We start from the raw sequence: 18,073 nt of genomic DNA, 5'->3' as shown, positions 1-18,073 counted from the left end.
CCTCCAAGGCCCCGCCCCCTCCCCAGGTGGGCGGGGGGAGGTGGCGGAGGAGGAGGGGGCGGAGGGGGCCCCTCAACGGCGGCGGCGCCGCGGCCCCTCCCCGTGGGCGTGCCCTGCCGTGGCGGCGGGCTGCTGGCGCCGCCCCCCGCGCCTTCCCCCCGCTGCCCTCCCCCGCCCGCCGTCCCCTCAGTAACTTGGCCGCCGCTCGTCGGGCGGCGAGGCGGCCGGTGCGGGTGCGGCGGGGCTGAGGGAAGGAGGGGGGGAAGCGGGAGGGCCGGGGCCCGGCTCGCCTCGCCTCGCCTCGGCTCTGCTTCTCTCGGCTCCCCGGCCCGGCCCGGCCCGGCCCGGGACGATGCTGCGGCTGGTGTCGCTGAAGTTGGGGCGGCTGTACCGCTACGTGAAGCTGGCGGTGCTGGGCAGCCTGGCGGCGGCGCTGGTCCTGAACACGCACTCGCTGCTGGCCTCGCTGCAGCGCAACGAGCTGGCGGAGCGGCGCTTCCTGCAGCTCAATAAGTGCCCGGCCTGCTGGGGCACCAGCTGGTGCCGCAAGTTCCTCAACGGGCAGCTGCGGCTGGAGAGCTGGGGCCGCCTGCGGCTCCTCGACTTCTTCAACGTCAAGAACGTGTACTTCGCCCGCTACGGGGAGCCCCGCGAGGGCAGCCGCCGCGTCGTGCTCAAGCGCCTGGGCTCGGCGCAGGAGCTCGCCGAGATCGACGCCAAGATTTGCCGCCGCGCCACCGGCAGGGGCCGCTGCGACCTCCCGCAGGCCCTGCACGCCACCGAGTTCGCCAGCCTCAACGGCGACGTGCGGCTGCTCACCCCCGACGCCGTGGAGGGCTGGTCTGACCTGGTGCACTGCCCCTCGCAGCGCCTGCTCGACCGCCTGGTGCGCCGCTACGCCGAGACCAAGGACTCCGGCAGCTTCCTGCTGCGCAACCTCAAGGACTCGGAGCGCATGCAGCTGCTCATCACCCTCGCCTTCAACCCCGAGCCGCTGGTGCTGCAGGTGGGTCCCCCGGGGCGCCTCCATGGCGGTGCCCCCCGTACCGCCGCGCCCCCGGGCCCTTCCCCGGCCGGGGAGGGTCGCAGCCTAAAAGGAGCACCAAATCAGCCTGCCGTTGTCTGCAGTGACGCGTTTTATATCCTTTAATTAAGGGGGCTGATGGCAAATTGGTAGGCAGATGTACAATATGTTCTAAACTTCGGGGTTTATTCAGGTTTTTAATTTAAAAGCTTACGGTAGACCACGGTGTCCGTGGCACCGCTCGCTGCTCCCCTCACACATCTGTTTACACTGGGCAGTGCCTCTCCGGGCTTTACATTTCAGCACCCAACACCGCTGGGGGAACTCCAAGCATGCTGAGTGTAAGTTTGGGTTCCGCGTTGTTCTGTCTAGCTACAGAGCCATCCTCACTTCTATGCAATTCTTTTGTTCAAAAGAGTATTTGCAAATACGTGTGAGAGCATCACTGGTATTTGCAGCATGATTGCTGTCATGAGCATCTGTTTCTCCAGGGAGACGGCCAAGAAATTCCTAGTGCCCAAATTGCTAGTGCTGCAGGCTTTGACCTCCAGCAAATTCACCTATCGGTTCATTTTTAGAGAGTGTGTTTATGAACTATACTTACTTAAAAACATTTTTGGCTGGCATGCCTTCAGCCTTCTAAGTACGGCTCTTGAGGTTTGTTTGCAAAGTTCCCAGCCGACTTCTCAGCAGACTTGGGGTACAGCGTGTCTCTTCTGTTCTGCTCTGATGTTGCTCCAGAGCACTGTGAATAAGGAAACTCCACTTAAATGAGAAGACTAGAATTTCTTTGCTTTGCTGAGTATATTTGGAAACTTCATGAGAATCGGTTTGTTTTGGCTGTGGTTCATACAGCTTACGGTTTTGGTTTTGAACACGTGTTCCAGCATACTGAGCGTACACCTAGGTAGCTGCAAAACAGCTCTGCATGTTTCTTCCGAATTTGCTGGGGGTATTACAGCTTTTAGGGACAAAACTTGTGGCAGAGTGGCATTCCTTATTGTTGCGGGGTGCCTGAAAGGCAGCAGGCAGCACTGGCTGACTCCTGTCAGCTCCTTGATAAGGTGTGGATGAGCCCTGAGGCTTTCAGGCAAATTTGTTGATGAAAGTCTTTGGAAGCAGAACTTAACAAGGGCTTTACTCATCAGAGCAGGTCAGATTGGTGGGAAGGAAGGCAGCTTTTACCAATCTGGAGTGTGGTCAAGTTCTGGCACCTCTAATCAAATCAAAAGTGTTTTGCAGAATATTGGAAATTGGGATGTATAGGCATAGCCTGGAAAGCGTTTTGAGGGAACTTCAGACCAGCTTTGTGCATTACAGAACTTGTAAAGTTAATGTGTTCTCCAGAAGAGTGTTTAGAAACTTTGCTAATGGGTAACAAAGGCTTGAATGTCTTCCCTCGATTGGGAATGAAATACCTTACCTATATGAACCTGAATTAATTTTACTCGTTTATGTAACACAGCACTCCTTTCTCAGCCTCTACCAGATGGGTATGTAAGGGATGGATGATAATCTCTTATGCAGCTTTATAAGATGCGAGGTACTGTCTGAGAGGTGAAGTTACTGTTCAGAAGTGATAACTGGCTACTGAGGAGTTTGCTTGTGTTTGTACACAAGATACGTGAAGTATCTTAAGGTATACTTCCTGCAGTATGGCGAGGGCACATATTGTTGTGCGAATGAGACCTGGAGGCTTCTTCTAAAAATTAGCTGTTCCTAAGAAAGGAAGCCTGCATGATGTCGCATGAAGAATAAGACTTTAATTACAAGGAAAATAATAATAATAATAAAATTGATGTATTTAATTGGTGCTTCTCTTTGGCACCAGTAAATACAAGGAAAAGTATTGCCATTTTTTTGCCTTGAGCTTTTCATGAAGCACTGCTGTAACTTTTAAATGGTCGCGAATGAAAGTTTTGACGTGGAGACGTGGAGATAACTTCTAAACTTTTTGTGCTCAGTGCATTGAAGTTCTGTGTCAACCAATGCATAGGAGCAACCAAATATAAGCAGACAGTGAATTTAATGCTAGGTATTTGGCTGAAAAAGTCACTTTAATCATCTACTAGAGCTAGTAATATATGGATTTTTATCGAAGATTGGGATTTTACCTTGAAGCCTTTTCTTTTCTGTGTGTTAAATTACCATTTTTACTTTGTAAAATCTCACCAAATTAGTTAGTACTTACATCCTTCCACATTTTTAATCAGAATTCACTTTGGAATCAAACAACCTACATGCGAGGGTTTTATTCTTTATCTGTCTATCTACCTATATTTTAAGCTCAACATGTAGGTGCTTAAGATTTAACTTCTGACAGGTTTGGCATTTTCCTTCCTGTTTCAAATAATGCTCTCCTATAATAAAGGCAACTACTTCTTAGTATATTTGTGTTGCTTTGAAAGGAAACTTAAAATCTAGACAAACTTTGCTGTTAAAAGTAAACAAATACTTATAAGTAATATTGTTGTGTTTGTTTCCAGCTATAGAAGGTGGTTGTGAATTATAGCCAGAGTGCATTAATGCAGCCTTTTCTCCAACTGTAGCTTTTATCAAGGTTGTGTTTTCTCTGCAAAGCTGTTCATAATTGAGATTCTGTAAAGGAACGATAGTGAATGTATCTATTGCATATATAATCTACAAGTCTCAAAGACAATTATTTTTTCAGCTCTAATAACAGTTCCAAGATCTATATGGAAAATAGCTGTATTTCTGCATTGTATACATCGTGTAATTCATTGCTCTGCCCTCAGATATACATTAAGGTTTCTAAATACTTAACCTTAATAGCTTAATTCTTCTCTCAGCTTCTGATCATCGCTTATTCCTTGTGTACAGACCAGCTGTATCTCTGTTCCAAGTATTGTAGCTCTCCATGAATAGTCTGTTGCCACGTAACATTTTTCCAATTTCTCTGACATCATTATTTTTTTTTACTTCTTTTTGTTCCAGTAAGATCAATAATTGGCATCTGACAAATATTAAAACATGAACTTGAGCAGTTTAACCAAGTGTTTTAGAGAATTACTCTTCTGGTCCGTACCTAACTCAGTATGAGTTATTTCCTCAAGCCATACATAACTCAGTAAGAAGTGAATTCTTCTTGTCTTGGGTTTCTCATTTATTTATTTATTTTATCATGCAGCAGCTCTAGCAGTAGGCTTTCTGTAGCCCTAGTCTAAATACAGGGGTAGAATGCCATCCACTTTTAGTGCTTGGTGCCTTTTAAGCTTTCTTCATGATTCAATTTTGGTGTTTCTGACCGATAATTGTTATGTTAAATACCAAATAGAGGTTTCAAGGCACTTACCAACACTACCTGGTGTGTCCTATATAGACTTGTAGTACTTGATTTGTTTCCCGGCTCATAGAGGTACAGTACTTTGGCATACCGAGTAGTACTTAGAGGAAAGTCTTCAACGTTTTGAAATACTGAACACTGATTTGTATGAAAAAGTTTAAAACCTAGTTGCCTGAGACCAGTTGTTACTACTATGTCATGTAATCTATGGTTGATTTGAGGTTTTTTTTGATCACTTGCCATTTCCTATATTATTCAAATTTAAAAATTCATTGAAGCATGCACATTTGAGCTCACACACATTACACCTGCATACCAAACCCTGAAATGCCAGTATTGTCCATTTGTTTCTAGTATATCTGATGTAGGGGGGAAGCTGTGGTTTATTTCCCTGCACTACGGAAGTGAGGCTTTGTTTTAGTCTCCCACATTTTGCAAATTTCCTTCAGAAAAAAAGGCAGGCCATCTCTGCTACCGGTTCTTTGCAGTGGTGCATTCCGGACTCATCACTGATGAGAAATAGATAGTGATCATTGGCTGTTGCAAAATTAATCTGAACAAACTTGTATGGACTACAAAATAGTTTGAACAGGTAACAGCCACTCACAAAATTCAATTTTCTTCACTAAGATTCTTACATTTAATCATTATTCATCCCTTTCCTTGAAGAAAAGACATTTTCTACTGAAACTATGAAATACACCTTTTACAGTTCAAGTGTGTTCAGCGTGATCATTGAGCATCTTCTGAGTGGGTTTAGATGTAGAGTTGTCTGTGTGGTTTTGTTCCATGGTGTGTAAATTAAGCCAGTAACTGGCTGAAATGCACGAAAATCGAACAGAAGTTGAATAAATGAAAGGAACCTGGTTTCAATGGGATTACTAATATTTTGATGAAACAAAATATGCTCTTCACTGTGTGCCTGTATGTATAGGCTATCTGTCTATATAGCCTGTGCAAACACAGCAGGTGCTCAACTTCTGTGGGAATTTCAGAAATATTAAATAATTTGGGGTATAGTTGAGAATGAAATGGTTTTCATCACACTTGCATTCACAAATACATTAAATACTTATCTTCTAAAAAGGATCAGTTCAGATCTGACAAAAGAAAGCATCTGTTTCTAGAGTATGCTTTTTAATTTCCTCTACATCTGAAAAGTTTCCCAGTAAAATCTGCTCTCCTAGTCTGCATGGCTCCGGAGCTGGACTTATTTGCCTTGGTGACTAATGCAGCCCTCCTTCTGTTTGAACTGCAGAATCAACAGCGCTCTGTGAGAACTAACTCTTTTCCTTTTGAGGAAGAACATATTATTTAAATTCGACTTGCTGTGCCAGCTTGTGCCTGGGCAGACAGAGGTTAGTAAGATGAGTTTAGCAAATGTGTTGTGGAGAGGCAGTTTTGCCATCAAGCCTTCAGAGGCATGACAAGTAGTAAGCAGTCTCCTGTGTGTTGCATATTTGCATACATTTTTTACCTTTCATCATATTTAAGGTATAGTTCTTTGTAGTTTTGTTTTTAACATGGAACTCAACTTTATATAAAAATTGGTATTGACATCTTCTAGAGTAGTTTTGAAAATGAAAAGGTTTTTTAGATGATACAGTGGAACAATAGCTCAAAGATGCCTATTGTCATGAGCTGTGCTGTTTTTTTCCTTTGGATTTGATTATTAAGGTGAATTATATGCTTGATTATGATAAACTATTATTCTTTCACATGTCTAATTGCAAGTGTTTCTGTGTTACTGCAAGCTATAATAGGTCTTATCAGCTTCAAGCTGCTCAGTCTTTCCTGCATGATCTAATTCACAGCTCTGAGTGTTCAAAACCAGTGGCAGATTTGTCTGTCTTCTCATGTTTAGACAGATGGAAGTGAGGAAGACAAATGCATTAATAGTGTGTTTTATGCTTGGGTGAAATGATAAATTCATCCTGTTAATTCTCAGTATTTCTTCCGAGACTGAGACTACAGCATATCTTTTTTTAAAGACCTAAGCGTGGTATTATTCTTCCAGGACAAAGGACACTTTGTTCCTCTGGCAGGGTTTGTTTAGGGTTTTAAGGCTTGCTTACTGAGACATCTTGTGTAGCTACTCTATTTAGGGCACCAAAAGTACTTTTTGGTGTATGTGACTCTGGGAACGGAGTAGCAGGAGTTCGGTTGTATTAATAGTTTTCCATCTTTCTGTTAGACGATTATCCATATTGCTCATTGAATAAAGATGACAACTTTTAATGAGGGAAAACTTACTAAGCTACATAGTTGTAGCTTTTCTTGTACACTACTGTATTTTTAAACCCTTAAAAGCGTAATTGTCCATGGTTTCCATGACATTTGTGTGTATATTCACAGAGAAAATCTGTGTGTATCAGAATTGCAGATTCATTTATCAGATGGACGTTTCTGACTGTGAGCAAGAAGGTAATTTTGATCTTAAGTGTCAAATGCAAAGTTTTAAGTCTTCAAATAGCATATTGAACTACAAGATGATCTGATCAAATATTTATGCTACTAATAATTTGAGAATTAAAATAAGAACTATGTTGTCCATTACTGTACAGAAGCGTGGGATTTTGGGCTGGTATCTGTTAAGCTTTTTGTTTCTAAATGCAGTTTGTTTGTGGAAACCATGTTCAACAACTGTACAATTTTGTGTTCATCTCTTAGTGGCTTTCAAAATGGTAATACATTTAAAAAAATATCATCCTGTTAAGTTAGTTGTAATTTTAAGCAGAAAAATGCTTTCAAAATAGTGAAAAAAGTTAAAAAGATGAGACCTGTGCTTCAATTGATATTCTTGTCAAATTCACCGAGTGAATGCAAATCTGCTGAATAGGGCACTTGAACATATTTTTATCCCCTTCTTCGGCTACTGACTTGGGTAATGAAGTGTAGATGTGGTTGTTACATGCCAGTTGGAAGGGAGCCAGCACAGAGATGTTGTTTGTACATGTGCAGATGTTGGCAGGATTCCCTGTATTCCTCTTGTCAAAAGATCTTTTTATTGCCACAGAGTTATAAATATATCCGTGTAACAGTACGGTATGGGGATACTTTGCTGGTACTGTTCAGGAGGTTCACTTCTAAACAAGCAAAACTGATCCAAGAATTTCTTGTTTGAAATGAAATTTGGTGTACTCAACGTAGGAAGCATAATAGATGTGTTCGGAGGTAAGTGTGCCTTGGTGGCTAACACTGTGTGTTTCAATTCAGTTTAAGCCATTACATAAATCCCTGCTGATGATGAAAAGGAGCGGTCCTGTTAGCTCTTCCTCTTCCCTGCACCTGGCTGTAGAGGCCTCCCTCCGTCCCCTTTCCAGCAGCAGCACGATGTGATGGGAGCTACCTCTGGCTGCTGGTCCAGCTGAGCATCAGCCTGGCAAGCACCAGCTGTGCTGCCCTCCTGGTGGTACACAGGAGGAGATGGAAACGGATGTGTCTGATGGACTGGGAGGAACATACAGCCCTTCCTTTACCATGGGAGCATGGCCCTGGTTGTGTTCACCTGCTTGTGATTGAGCTTGTGTTTGGGAGGAGAGGCAAACTGAGCGGGACTGGAATATAGTAAAGGAGAGGGGTGGAAGAGAAGAGGAGTAGGGTGGTCCAAAATCATACCGAAATACAAAGATTTAGGTATTGTTGCTGTGGCAGTTTGATTTATTGCACTAAGTTGTGCTAAAATGGAGCAAAAACATCTTTTCAGGCAGTGTACTTGTTTTAGTGCAGTAGATGTGTATAAAGCACCAGTAGATAAACACAGTTGATGGAAGAGTGTGTGTTTATGTATGTACATAACATATGTGACAAGCTCAACACATGTATTTTATCTCAGGTCCTCAAGCTCTCCTCTTCAGTAGTCCATCAACACGTTTTCCTCACATAAATATATTTTGTGTTGTTTTTCTTTCCCTTCCAAACTTAGAGGTATGTGGAAATTAATTTTTGCTAGTGTTGATGTATGTTTACAGGTGTTTCTCTCTAAATTTTATTGAACAACCTATTCAAGTACAAGCTGTTCTGTATTAATGAAAATTTAAAATGTTTCTTTTTATTTCTAGAGTTTTCCGTCTGATGAGGGTTGGCCGTTTGCAAAGTACTTAGGAGCATGTGGAAGAATGGTGGCTGTCAATTACGTTGGAGAAGAGCTGTGGAGTTACTTCCATGCACCCTGGGAGAAACGAGTGGATCTGGCCTGGCAATTAATGGAGATAGCTGAGCAGCTGACAAATAATGACTTTGAATTTGCACTCTACCTCCTTGATGTCAGCTTTGACAACTTTGCAGTTGGACCAAGAGACGGGAAAGTGATCATTGTGGATGCAGAAAACGTTCTGGTAGCAGACAAAAGGTTAATCAGACAGAGTAAGTCTCCTCTTACTTTGCCTCTGTGTCTCTTGCTTCTTTCTCTGTGAGCACCATATTAAAAGTATGTGTAGGCGCTAAAAAAAAAAAAAAATGTTTTGCTGGCTTCACAAGTAAAATACTAGCTAACAAACTAATTAGTTTTCTTCTACAATTACACTACTAATTAGCTTGACCAATTTGTCAAGTTTATGAAGCTTCGATTTTACCTAAATTTGATTTACATGTCCTGTTAATCTTTGTAATCCTATTTAAAGGGAGAGGTGGGGGTGGGAGGAGAAGTTCAGGACAGACCTAGACAATCAGATGGACGGATAGACAGACAGATGGGCTGGCTGGCCGACTTGCCTGCCTCAGCTGAAATAGGGTCCTTTTGGCTTTTCCAGATGCCTGTAAGAAGGAAGTCTTGGCATTCTGTTTGCTGATAATGACAAGACAGTCTTGCTGCCTGTTTTCCAGTAGTTGCCTAGCCTGCCCCTATTTCAGCTATTCACATAGGTGCTCCGTAATAATGGAATTGAAGGGTTGGATAACTTTAGTTTTTAGTGCTGCTTCCACATAGGAGTAGCGAGAACTTGTTCATCTTTCTGCTGACTGTAAAAGCAGTAGTAGAGATCTTTTGATGAAGTGGCATTACATGAGTTTTTACTCCTTTTGAGCTTATAAGGAAAACTTTGCAAACTTAAGGGCTGGAGACATTAAATGTGAAATCTGAGATTCTGCAGAATTTTATGGCAGTAAGCCAAGTGATTCCACTTTGCTTTGGGTGAATGGATTTTTTTTCAAGCCTTGCAAATATACTTCATATGCTGTGCTACTGAATTAATTTTAATCTAAGCTCCCTGAAGATGTATAACACCACCACCAAAAAAAAAAAAGGATACTTTCTCATAGAGAAGTGTGTAGATAGCAAATATACTGAATTATCTGAATTTACCAAGAAAACCTTTTTATGTACTGGATATTGAGTATGTTTACTTCAATATTCATGGACACGCAAATGAACTTTCGCTTTTTTCCAACTTCTTAAAATAATATTACTTAGGACTTAGCTTTTCTAGCGTGTCTGAATTGCTCAGTCACAAAGATGACTAAATGAACTATTAAAAAGCTGATGTGTGCATGGAATAGTAGCAACTAGCATCTTGCATAAGCTGAATGCTGGAAGTGTCTTGCATCTGTTGTCTAGTTTTCAGACTAATTTGGCTCTAACTGGGGTTTTGCTGCATCAGTTGTAATCTAGCAATCAGAAAACAAATGACTACAAGGAAGTTCTCAGTTGTCATATAAGCTTGACATTTAATGCTGATTTCATTAATCTTCTGAAAAGTTTGATTAAACAATCTCTGTCTGGAATGATTAATGTGCCTGTTTAGATATTTGAATATGTGCACCCTGTCCAATTGCACTGTACAGTAATAACTAATTGTGCTTCATGTGGTAGATTATATCTGAGTCTGCTTAAGCCTTTTTCCCATTTCTCCTGTGATGCTGGCCTTTTCTTCATTTTAGGCATGCTGCTCATTGCATGAGTTTTACATGGTATTTTCATAGCTTAGCAATCATTCCTCAGTTTCTTTTTTTTCAACACTGACTTTCAGTGCACATGAGTGAGTACACTAATAGCTCAGAGCCTGCCAAGCACTGGAAAGTTTTTCTTTGTATATCACAGTGCTCAAAGAGATCTACAAAACTAGGGGACATTAGTAGTTAGCACTTAAAAGGCACATCTGTAGTTACCACTTACCTGTTCTCGAGATAATTCATGTGAATCACGTTTTCAGTTAAAGCAAGCTTTGTGATAAGACCACTAGTTGTACCTTCAAATTTTTACACCTTTAAAAATATATGTAAAGAAATGTCTCTGTATGTTCATAAATGCTGTTTTGTTTTATTCATTTTTATTTTTTCTTCAAAGTTTGTGTGTAATACATAAGCTTTTGTATACACAGTTTTTAGTTACTACTGTGTCTAAAGTAAGAGACTGGACCTTTATGGCAATTACTTTGCAGTGTGGTGGTTTTTTTTTTTTTTGTGCTTTGGTAGACCACTTGCCAATGTTCTAGTTCCCAGGCATCTGGAGAAACCAAATATTAACTGTTGCTAAAATAAATCATGTTGCTTGTTTGTTTTTCTCTCAACTCCAGCTGCGAATCATTCTATTGTAGTTGCCTGTGCTACATTTTTCCTTCTGGGTATGTGCATGAATGTGGATTTCTTCTGTTTTGTTTGCTATTTTTTTCTTCTTTTCTCTTTAGATATTTATTTTATCTTCTTTCTTTCCTTTATTTTTGTAGTGATAGAACCATTTCAGCAGACAGGCGTATCAAACTGTCAGGTGAAATCTTGGGAACAGGAACATTTAAGAGTGCCTTTAAACAGGGCCAGTTTGTAGTTTAAATAGCACTAGTTTTCTGCGTATTGAGCTGCTGATTATATTCAGATGCAGATATACTCTTTTCTCCTTACTTCTTTTTTTAACTTATATTTCACAGATAAACCTGAAAACTGGGATGTATGGTATGAAAGCAAATTTGATGACTGTGATAAAGAAGCTTGTTTGTCCTTCTCAAAAGAGATTCTTTGTGCTCGTGTCACTGTGGACCACAATTATTATGCTATTTGTCAGAACCTTTTATCAAGACATGCCACGTGGCGTGGCACTTCTGGAGGACTACTTCATGACCCCCCAGCTGAGATTGCCAAAGACGGCCGCCTCGAAGCCTTGCTGGATGAGTGTGCCAACCCAAAGAAGCGATACGGCAGATTCCAAGCCGCAAAAGAACTGCGTGAATACCTTGCACAACTCAGTAACAATGTGAGGTAGTCCGCAGGGAAAACTTTCTGCAACACTGGCTAAAACACTATTGCAAAGACTCATAGAAAATGAAGTCTTGAACTTGTGTTCAAAAGAGAAAATAAAGAAGTGAAACTAGTTTATCAGTTTTCTAAGTACCATAAAAATAAGATTTTATGGTATTATAATGTTCCTTTGGAAACAGACAAGGTACTTACTGAATCAAAACTTGAGCTACTATTGATTCTTCTCCTTAGCTATTTAAAAGGGAGTTGGTCAAAAATGACTGTGATAGCTTAATTGACAGCTTGTGTGTCAAAGGGTACTTTACATAAAACTGCATTGGTATCACAGTTTTGTGAAGCTGATGTTCTTACTTGGAGAGTCAAGTTAGACTGATGGCCTGTTTTAAAGGCCCTTTTCATGACATCATTGTCTCATTTTTGTGTTTGTTTAAACACCTTGAAGTGGCATTTACTTACAGGTAAATATAGCTGTCTGCATTGTTTCAAATTTAACAGGCTTTCATGTTAATGCTGTGCAGTACATTCCTACTGTAAGAGCAGTATTCCCACGTTTACTGTCTAATTTTAGGGGGTTTTACACTGTATTTAACTATGCTTAGGTGTTGTGTGTGTTTTTTTTAAGGTCATCATAAACTCAAATGTTATTTGAATTAACATTCATTTGATATCTTTTGTAGTTCTGCTATTGAAGATAACACTTAATGTAATTATTGCACAAGTTTTTTTACCCTTCATGCCAGTACATACACGACTGTTCAGCAGGAAATTGCAGTATGAGCAAACTCTCATTTAATAGAGATTATTTGAGGAGTAAGGAGAGACTAAGATAAAAAGTTCTGTATTAATTTAAATTGGGGATAGGAGCTTGACTAAAAAAAATTCACTACTCCAGTGTAGTTGAGCATAAACCAAAGAAAATGGTTTTGTTTATTAGTTCCTAAACTAAGTGTAAAGAAAAAATACTGTGCTGTAGTGAAGCTAATAATTCTCAAAATTCAGATTGCATTGGTTGTTGCTTACTATTTGCAGAACTTATAAAAACTATGCGCTTATACTAGAAGAAAACCCTAAGTTGAATAAAAGTGTAGAAGGCTGGCAATTTGTTTTACATCATTACCAACTCTGTTGAATTGAAGTCTAGTCAAGTTTACTGAATATTCATCTTTTAGTTTACCAGCTAAATTGATTAAACACTATACACTCTAGACACCTTTTTCTTGAACAAAGTTTGACTATTCCCAGTACAGTTAAAACTGACTTATTGAGGTTTGTGTAAATCTGAATTTCTTCTGATAAATAAAAAATTTTAAAAAACCTCAGTTACTGTTACAAGAACTCACTTCAAAGCTTGTTTTTCAATTATTTAACTAGTAAAATGCTTCATTTTCCTCAAGTCTTATTCATAACACAATGCTCTAAGGAAATGTATGCATATTATTTCTGGTAACAATAATGAAGAAAGCTAACATTTCTTAAATGTATGCATAAAACAATATTTCACTCAGACTAAAGATTCTGAGTAAGATAGTGTGTATGCTAATTTCAAGAGCCAAGTCAATGCAGTTCATGCTGCTTCAAAAGACTGATGGAAACTGTTGCTTTACCAAATTGTTGCAAGTGCAAGGTGAGGAAAACAGCAATCTTGTGGGTCCTTCTCAAAAAGTGCAGCCATATAAAGATGTGGTGTGACTTTGTTTTCTTAGACAGCTGTATTAAGGATATTTTAGACTTCTAAATTCCCATTTCATCTTCTTTGCATATATAGTTTAATTTGCACCAGTTCTTGTCTTAATTGTTTTCTGAAGTTGAAGGACCAAGGCAAGTTTTAATTTTCATTTCTACCCTCCCCTTGTTTGAGGACTATCCTACATACTTGCTCTGGCATATTCTGTCAGAGAATGTGTTCATGTGATTTTTTTCGTCATAAAATCTACTTATTTAAGAAACTAGAATAACGCTAGGTAATACTACCCTACCATAAAAGCCTTGACTTGTCACTAAAGTTGATTTTTTTAACCATCTAGTACATTTCCCAATGAGTGAGTGGAGTATGATTGTTAAAGTTTTAGAAGAAACAAACACTGCCAGTTCTCACTACTACTTGAGGCATTTCTGTAGCTGCCAGAATGTCCTATCACATCTGCTTTGGGGTTCACTTCCCTCAGAAACAAGTTACTAAAGCCAATTGTAAAAGGAATTTGGAATTTTAAAAAATACTACAGGGAAAACACGGAGAGCAATAAATCTTGGTCAGTTTGCACCTATCAGATATTTATTGTACAATAACAATTTATATTTTTAGTCATTGTCCATTATTATTAACGAACACGGTGAACTATTTTTGAATGAGATGTTTGGGGTTTGTATGTGCATTACAATTGTCCTTTTGTACTGTAAGTTACTGTTTGATTGGAATATTTTATCAAAACTGTCTCCCTGTGCCTTTATATTACAAGAAAGTTGTTTCTGCAACTTCTAATGATATTAATAAAGAATACTTTAAGAATCTCATCTAATTTATTTATTTTCTGATGTCATTTGTTCAAGATTGACTTAGTCCAGGCTGTGTTAAAAGGTACATTGAACTGGTATTGTAAGTGCTCCATAGTCAACAGTGACAGCAGCAAAGAACATTATTCTTCCCCTCCTTCTTTATAATAGACTATTGGATCAAAATCATAAGTGATCTCCCAGGAATCTTTTCCTATTTGAGCTTATCAGAAGTAGGACTCATTTTCTTGAAAAAAAAAAATTGATTAAACCATACCTTCCAGTTTTATGAACTGAAAGATTGAATATTTTCAAATTAAATAGGTATCTTCCCTCTTTGAGGAATTTATTTTTCCTTGTATTTGGAGTGGTTCATATCGCTAGTACCGTGGTCTTTCCAGTACAATATTTTAGCGGTTAATATAAATGTATATATATACGCATAATGCCTGATGTTTCTTTTTTTCTTTGGATTTTTCAGAAAGTATTTGCATTTGAAATTAACACCTGCAGTGATACCAGAGCATGACTTTTTGAGCCTCTATAAATAATAGGAAGTGTCAAAAACACTTCAAGTTTTGATTTTGGTTGTGTTTCTGTTGCCTCAGCTTACATCTTCAGGAACTGCAAATGTGCAAATGGAAACTTGTAAGCATTTCAGCTACCTCAGAAATCAAGATTAAGCCTCAAGAGGAAACTGGCATGAGCAACAGCTGCATCTTTTCAACAGTTTCTGTAGTATAGTTTGATCCTGCTTGCCTTGAACTTCAAGACATGCTCCTTTCTTAGCAGATACTTTCGCATCATCTGATACTCTCTTGTGAGACCCTTCAAATATGTTAAACTTCATGTGCTACTTTGATTTATCACAAAGACTGTCTCGAACGCAGTTGATGTGACCAGTTTACTCAGTAGTGTTGCTGTTAATTTTACTTTAAATGTCTGCAAGCTTTTTGTTTGCAGTTTCCTTACTTCCTGATCACATTCAAAGCTACATAAGCAGCTTAAATAGACCTTTATATAATTCTAGCTTCATTTTGAGGTGTTTTAAAGATACCTACTTTTTCTGTGCTGATGTCTTTTTTTCTTTTTAAACATATCTCTCCAGATTTGGTTGGGTATTTCTAAACATCACATCCTGTTTATGTTTCTACTGACTTATGAACGTTTCATTGTTCTACCAGGCAAAAATCAGTGGTAGGCTGAGCTGTGCTGCACACCGTGGTTATGAGCTTTTGCTGGATGCAGAAGAGCCCCTTGGCTCCTGGATGGCTTGGTAGAGCCTGTAGGGGTTGTGAGGACAATGAAGAAGCCATTCTTTTGCCACTCTTGAAGTATGGAACATACCTGTTTTGTGTGCTTAGGAGCTAGACGAATATAAGAACCTTGAGTAAGGCACAGTTGCCACAAATACTGACTTGCATGTTCAGGCCAGAGCAGGAAAGTTCTGACTTTAAAAGTATGTAAGGCTGTTTTCTACAGTTGGTGGGTTAAGGTTAACTCCTGTCTTCTGACAACCGAAGTGTGGAAGCAGAATGTACTTCAAAGGAAAATATCCATTTTAATATGCAGCTTATGTTCAGATAAGTTTAAAAAAAGGCTTTTCTTTTTTTTTTTTTTTGTAGGTCAGGGTTTCAAAGAGCCTGGCTTTTAGTCAAATTTTCATAATGTCTTTCTGTTTTGAACATAGTGCTTTTGTTTTTGCTTAACTTTTACCACAGATTCTAGCTTTCAATATTACTAATGGACGCTTGGTGTATCCATTTAATGCATCCTTGGTATAACCACGGCTAAGCCAAACAGAAGCCGTCTATCTTTTTTAAAGAAACTAGGTTTTCAAAGTTTAGTGAAGTATCTTTTTTTTTCCTTTTTTTTTTTTTTCTAAATATACTTCTGAAAATTCTCAAAATTAAGCACCTGATTTCATTGCTGCTAGCTGTTACTGCAACTTAATTTTGACCTGGAAGTTCTCACCATCTGTGGTTGCTCAGGCTGGAGTGCAACATGTGCATACATATACCACTGGGTCACCTGGATCTTAATAGATAATAGTCTTTTCTTACAAGAAAACTGACTTCTTTTTTTTTTTACATTTGTGGGGATTTGACATTTTATATTAAAAACTTCTGTTACTATTGCAAATTAACTCACAATTTCAATCTGGGAAGAGGAGCCCAGCTGCATCAGGAGAGAACACAAGTAAAGGAGTGCTGAGGAAATGATAAAATAAAATCACAGGAATACTTTGAACTTGCTGACTTCTGTGCCACACTGTAGGAACTTAGTTACCAATAACAAGCTGAATTATTCCACTTCTTGTAGAATATCAAGAGCAATTCTACTTATTATTTAGGTGCACTGATTGTAGAGACTCAGCCTTGAGATAGTTGAGCTTAATGTGCTCATACTTGTTTTACCGAGGCTAAATTTGTAGCTCTGGTGGAAAGCAGGTGTGTTGTCTTTCAGGGATCTCTTTCAGTCAACACGCAACACTCTCAGTGAACAAGGGGAATATTTGGACAGCGAATGCAGAAAGTCATGTGAATATGGCAAAGCACGCTTCAGCTTTTAGTTTAGAAACTCATCTTGCACTGGTTGCCCAGTTCTAACATGGAGTATTAATCTATAAACTTATTTTTTAAAAAAAGTGTTTTTTAATATTTTTCTATTGTTTAAAAGTTGTACATGTGACTACATGGCTACTGTCCCTTCATCTTTTTTAGAGGGAGGATGAAAAACATGAGTCTTTCTCAGACTGCAGCCTTACGTTTCCTGACTTGCTGTTGGCTGTGTGTGGTTTGGGTGTTTTTGTTTGCTTGGTTTTTGTTTGGTGGTGGTGCTTTGTTTAAAAACTTCCTGGTTTACAAAGCAGAATTTGGGAGACAAGTTACAGTTTAACAGCTGTGTATCCCTTCAGCTATTCACCTTTCAATCCCTCTCAGCTGTACATATTGTTAAAGCGCTCCAAAGCCTTTTTTGCAGATACCGTCAGTTATTCCATTACAATATTTTTCTAATTATTTTTCTAATTACTTGCCATACTGTAGGTTTTTTTTTTCTTTCCCCAAATATTGTACAAAACTTTATAGAGTTTCTGTTAACACCTTTGTTAGAAGAGCTGGTATTTTTTCTCTGCAAGTAGTAAAATTATGCGTACGATATTATTATTATTTTTAAATCCTATTCTTAGCATCATCATTAAACACACTCATAGTATAAATAGATTGAATTTGCATTGTATTAACATTGTACTTTTTCCCCCTGAATAATGAATTGGCAATTGAAACACAGGATTTGGGTAATCTCATTCCCCGTTCCTTTCAGGTAGGTGGTAATTAGGTAAAAAAGGAAACTGCCTAGTGGAAGCATGCTAGTATTCAGGGTTTAAAACATGACAATCTGGGCTATGCTATGTAAGTATGGACCAATACCTAGTTGTCTAGGGCTTTATATACTTGCTAGGGTATCATCACCAAAATGCATCACCCCATCACCAAATGCATACATTATCAGAAAACACTTTCTGGTTATGTAGAAACTCTTTGCTTCTGGAAACAGCTGTCTGCATTTATAAATGCTTATCACGTGTGTGTGACTGTATTATCCAGACACTTGACAATGAAGTACAGTTGGAAGAAACCAGCCATCTTGCAAGGCCCTTGTGACCGGGACAGGAAGGCCGTGCGCTCCCTGGTACCGCTGGGGCTGCGCTGCACTGGGCTCTGCTGCGCTCCAAGCAGGGCAGTGCGGGGGGGAGCTGAGCGGCAGGCTGCACTGCTGCCAAGGCCTCTGCATCGTCACTATATGCGTCTCTGAGGTCATGCTCCAGCCTAAATTCGGCCTTGTCCTGTGGACTGAACATCTTTGGATGTTTTTTCTCCGTTACCACTTTGAACTTGTATGTCTCTGTCAGGGCTTGAAAGGCATTCGGTGTGCACATGGCTATGGGCTTCTGCCTTAGTTTGCTCTACAAGGAACCTGGTTTACATGCACCAACACTGCTCTGCAAAGCAAACCAACACCTGGAAGTGGGAAGGCGATCGAGAGACTCACTTTGAACCCACTTC

The 18,073-nt window shown here is 39.7% G+C and overlaps 1 protein-coding gene across 1 annotated transcript; it reads left to right on the top strand.

Moving 5' to 3' along the window:
* Positions 1 to 207: 207 nt before the first annotated feature.
* On the top strand, positions 208 to 14,027 carry DIPK2A (divergent protein kinase domain 2A). Its single transcript, XM_048049391.2, has 3 exons — positions 208 to 1,006; positions 8,390 to 8,693; positions 11,189 to 14,027. The coding sequence occupies exons 1-3, from the start codon at positions 353 to 355 to the stop codon at positions 11,518 to 11,520; spliced, it is 1,290 nt and encodes a 429-aa protein (XP_047905348.1). The 5' UTR covers positions 208 to 352; the 3' UTR covers positions 11,521 to 14,027.
* The last annotated feature ends 4,046 nt before the right edge of the window (positions 14,028 to 18,073 follow it).

The sequence above is a fragment of the Anser cygnoides genome, chromosome 9 (assembly GCF_040182565.1).
Source record: "Anser cygnoides isolate HZ-2024a breed goose chromosome 9, Taihu_goose_T2T_genome, whole genome shotgun sequence".
Classification (NCBI taxonomy): domain Eukaryota; kingdom Metazoa; phylum Chordata; class Aves; order Anseriformes; family Anatidae; genus Anser; species Anser cygnoides.
The sequence above is the reverse complement of the archived record's forward strand: the minus strand, read 5'-3'. Positions and strand labels throughout refer to the sequence as shown.

What these genes read in the sequence shown, in the direction of transcription:
- DIPK2A (XM_048049391.2), top strand. Translation starts at nt 353, where the DNA reads ATGCTGCGGCTGGTGTCGCTGAAGTTGGGGCGGCTGTACCGCTACGTG. An exon ending in CCGAGCCGCTGGTGCTGCAG is followed by an intron (nt 1,007 to 8,389) that starts GTGGGTCCCCCG and finishes TTTTATTTCTAG; the next exon opens with AGTTTTCCGTCTGATGAGGG. An exon ending in CAAAAGGTTAATCAGACAGA is followed by an intron (nt 8,694 to 11,188) that starts GTAAGTCTCCTC and finishes TATATTTCACAG; the next exon opens with ATAAACCTGAAAACTGGGAT.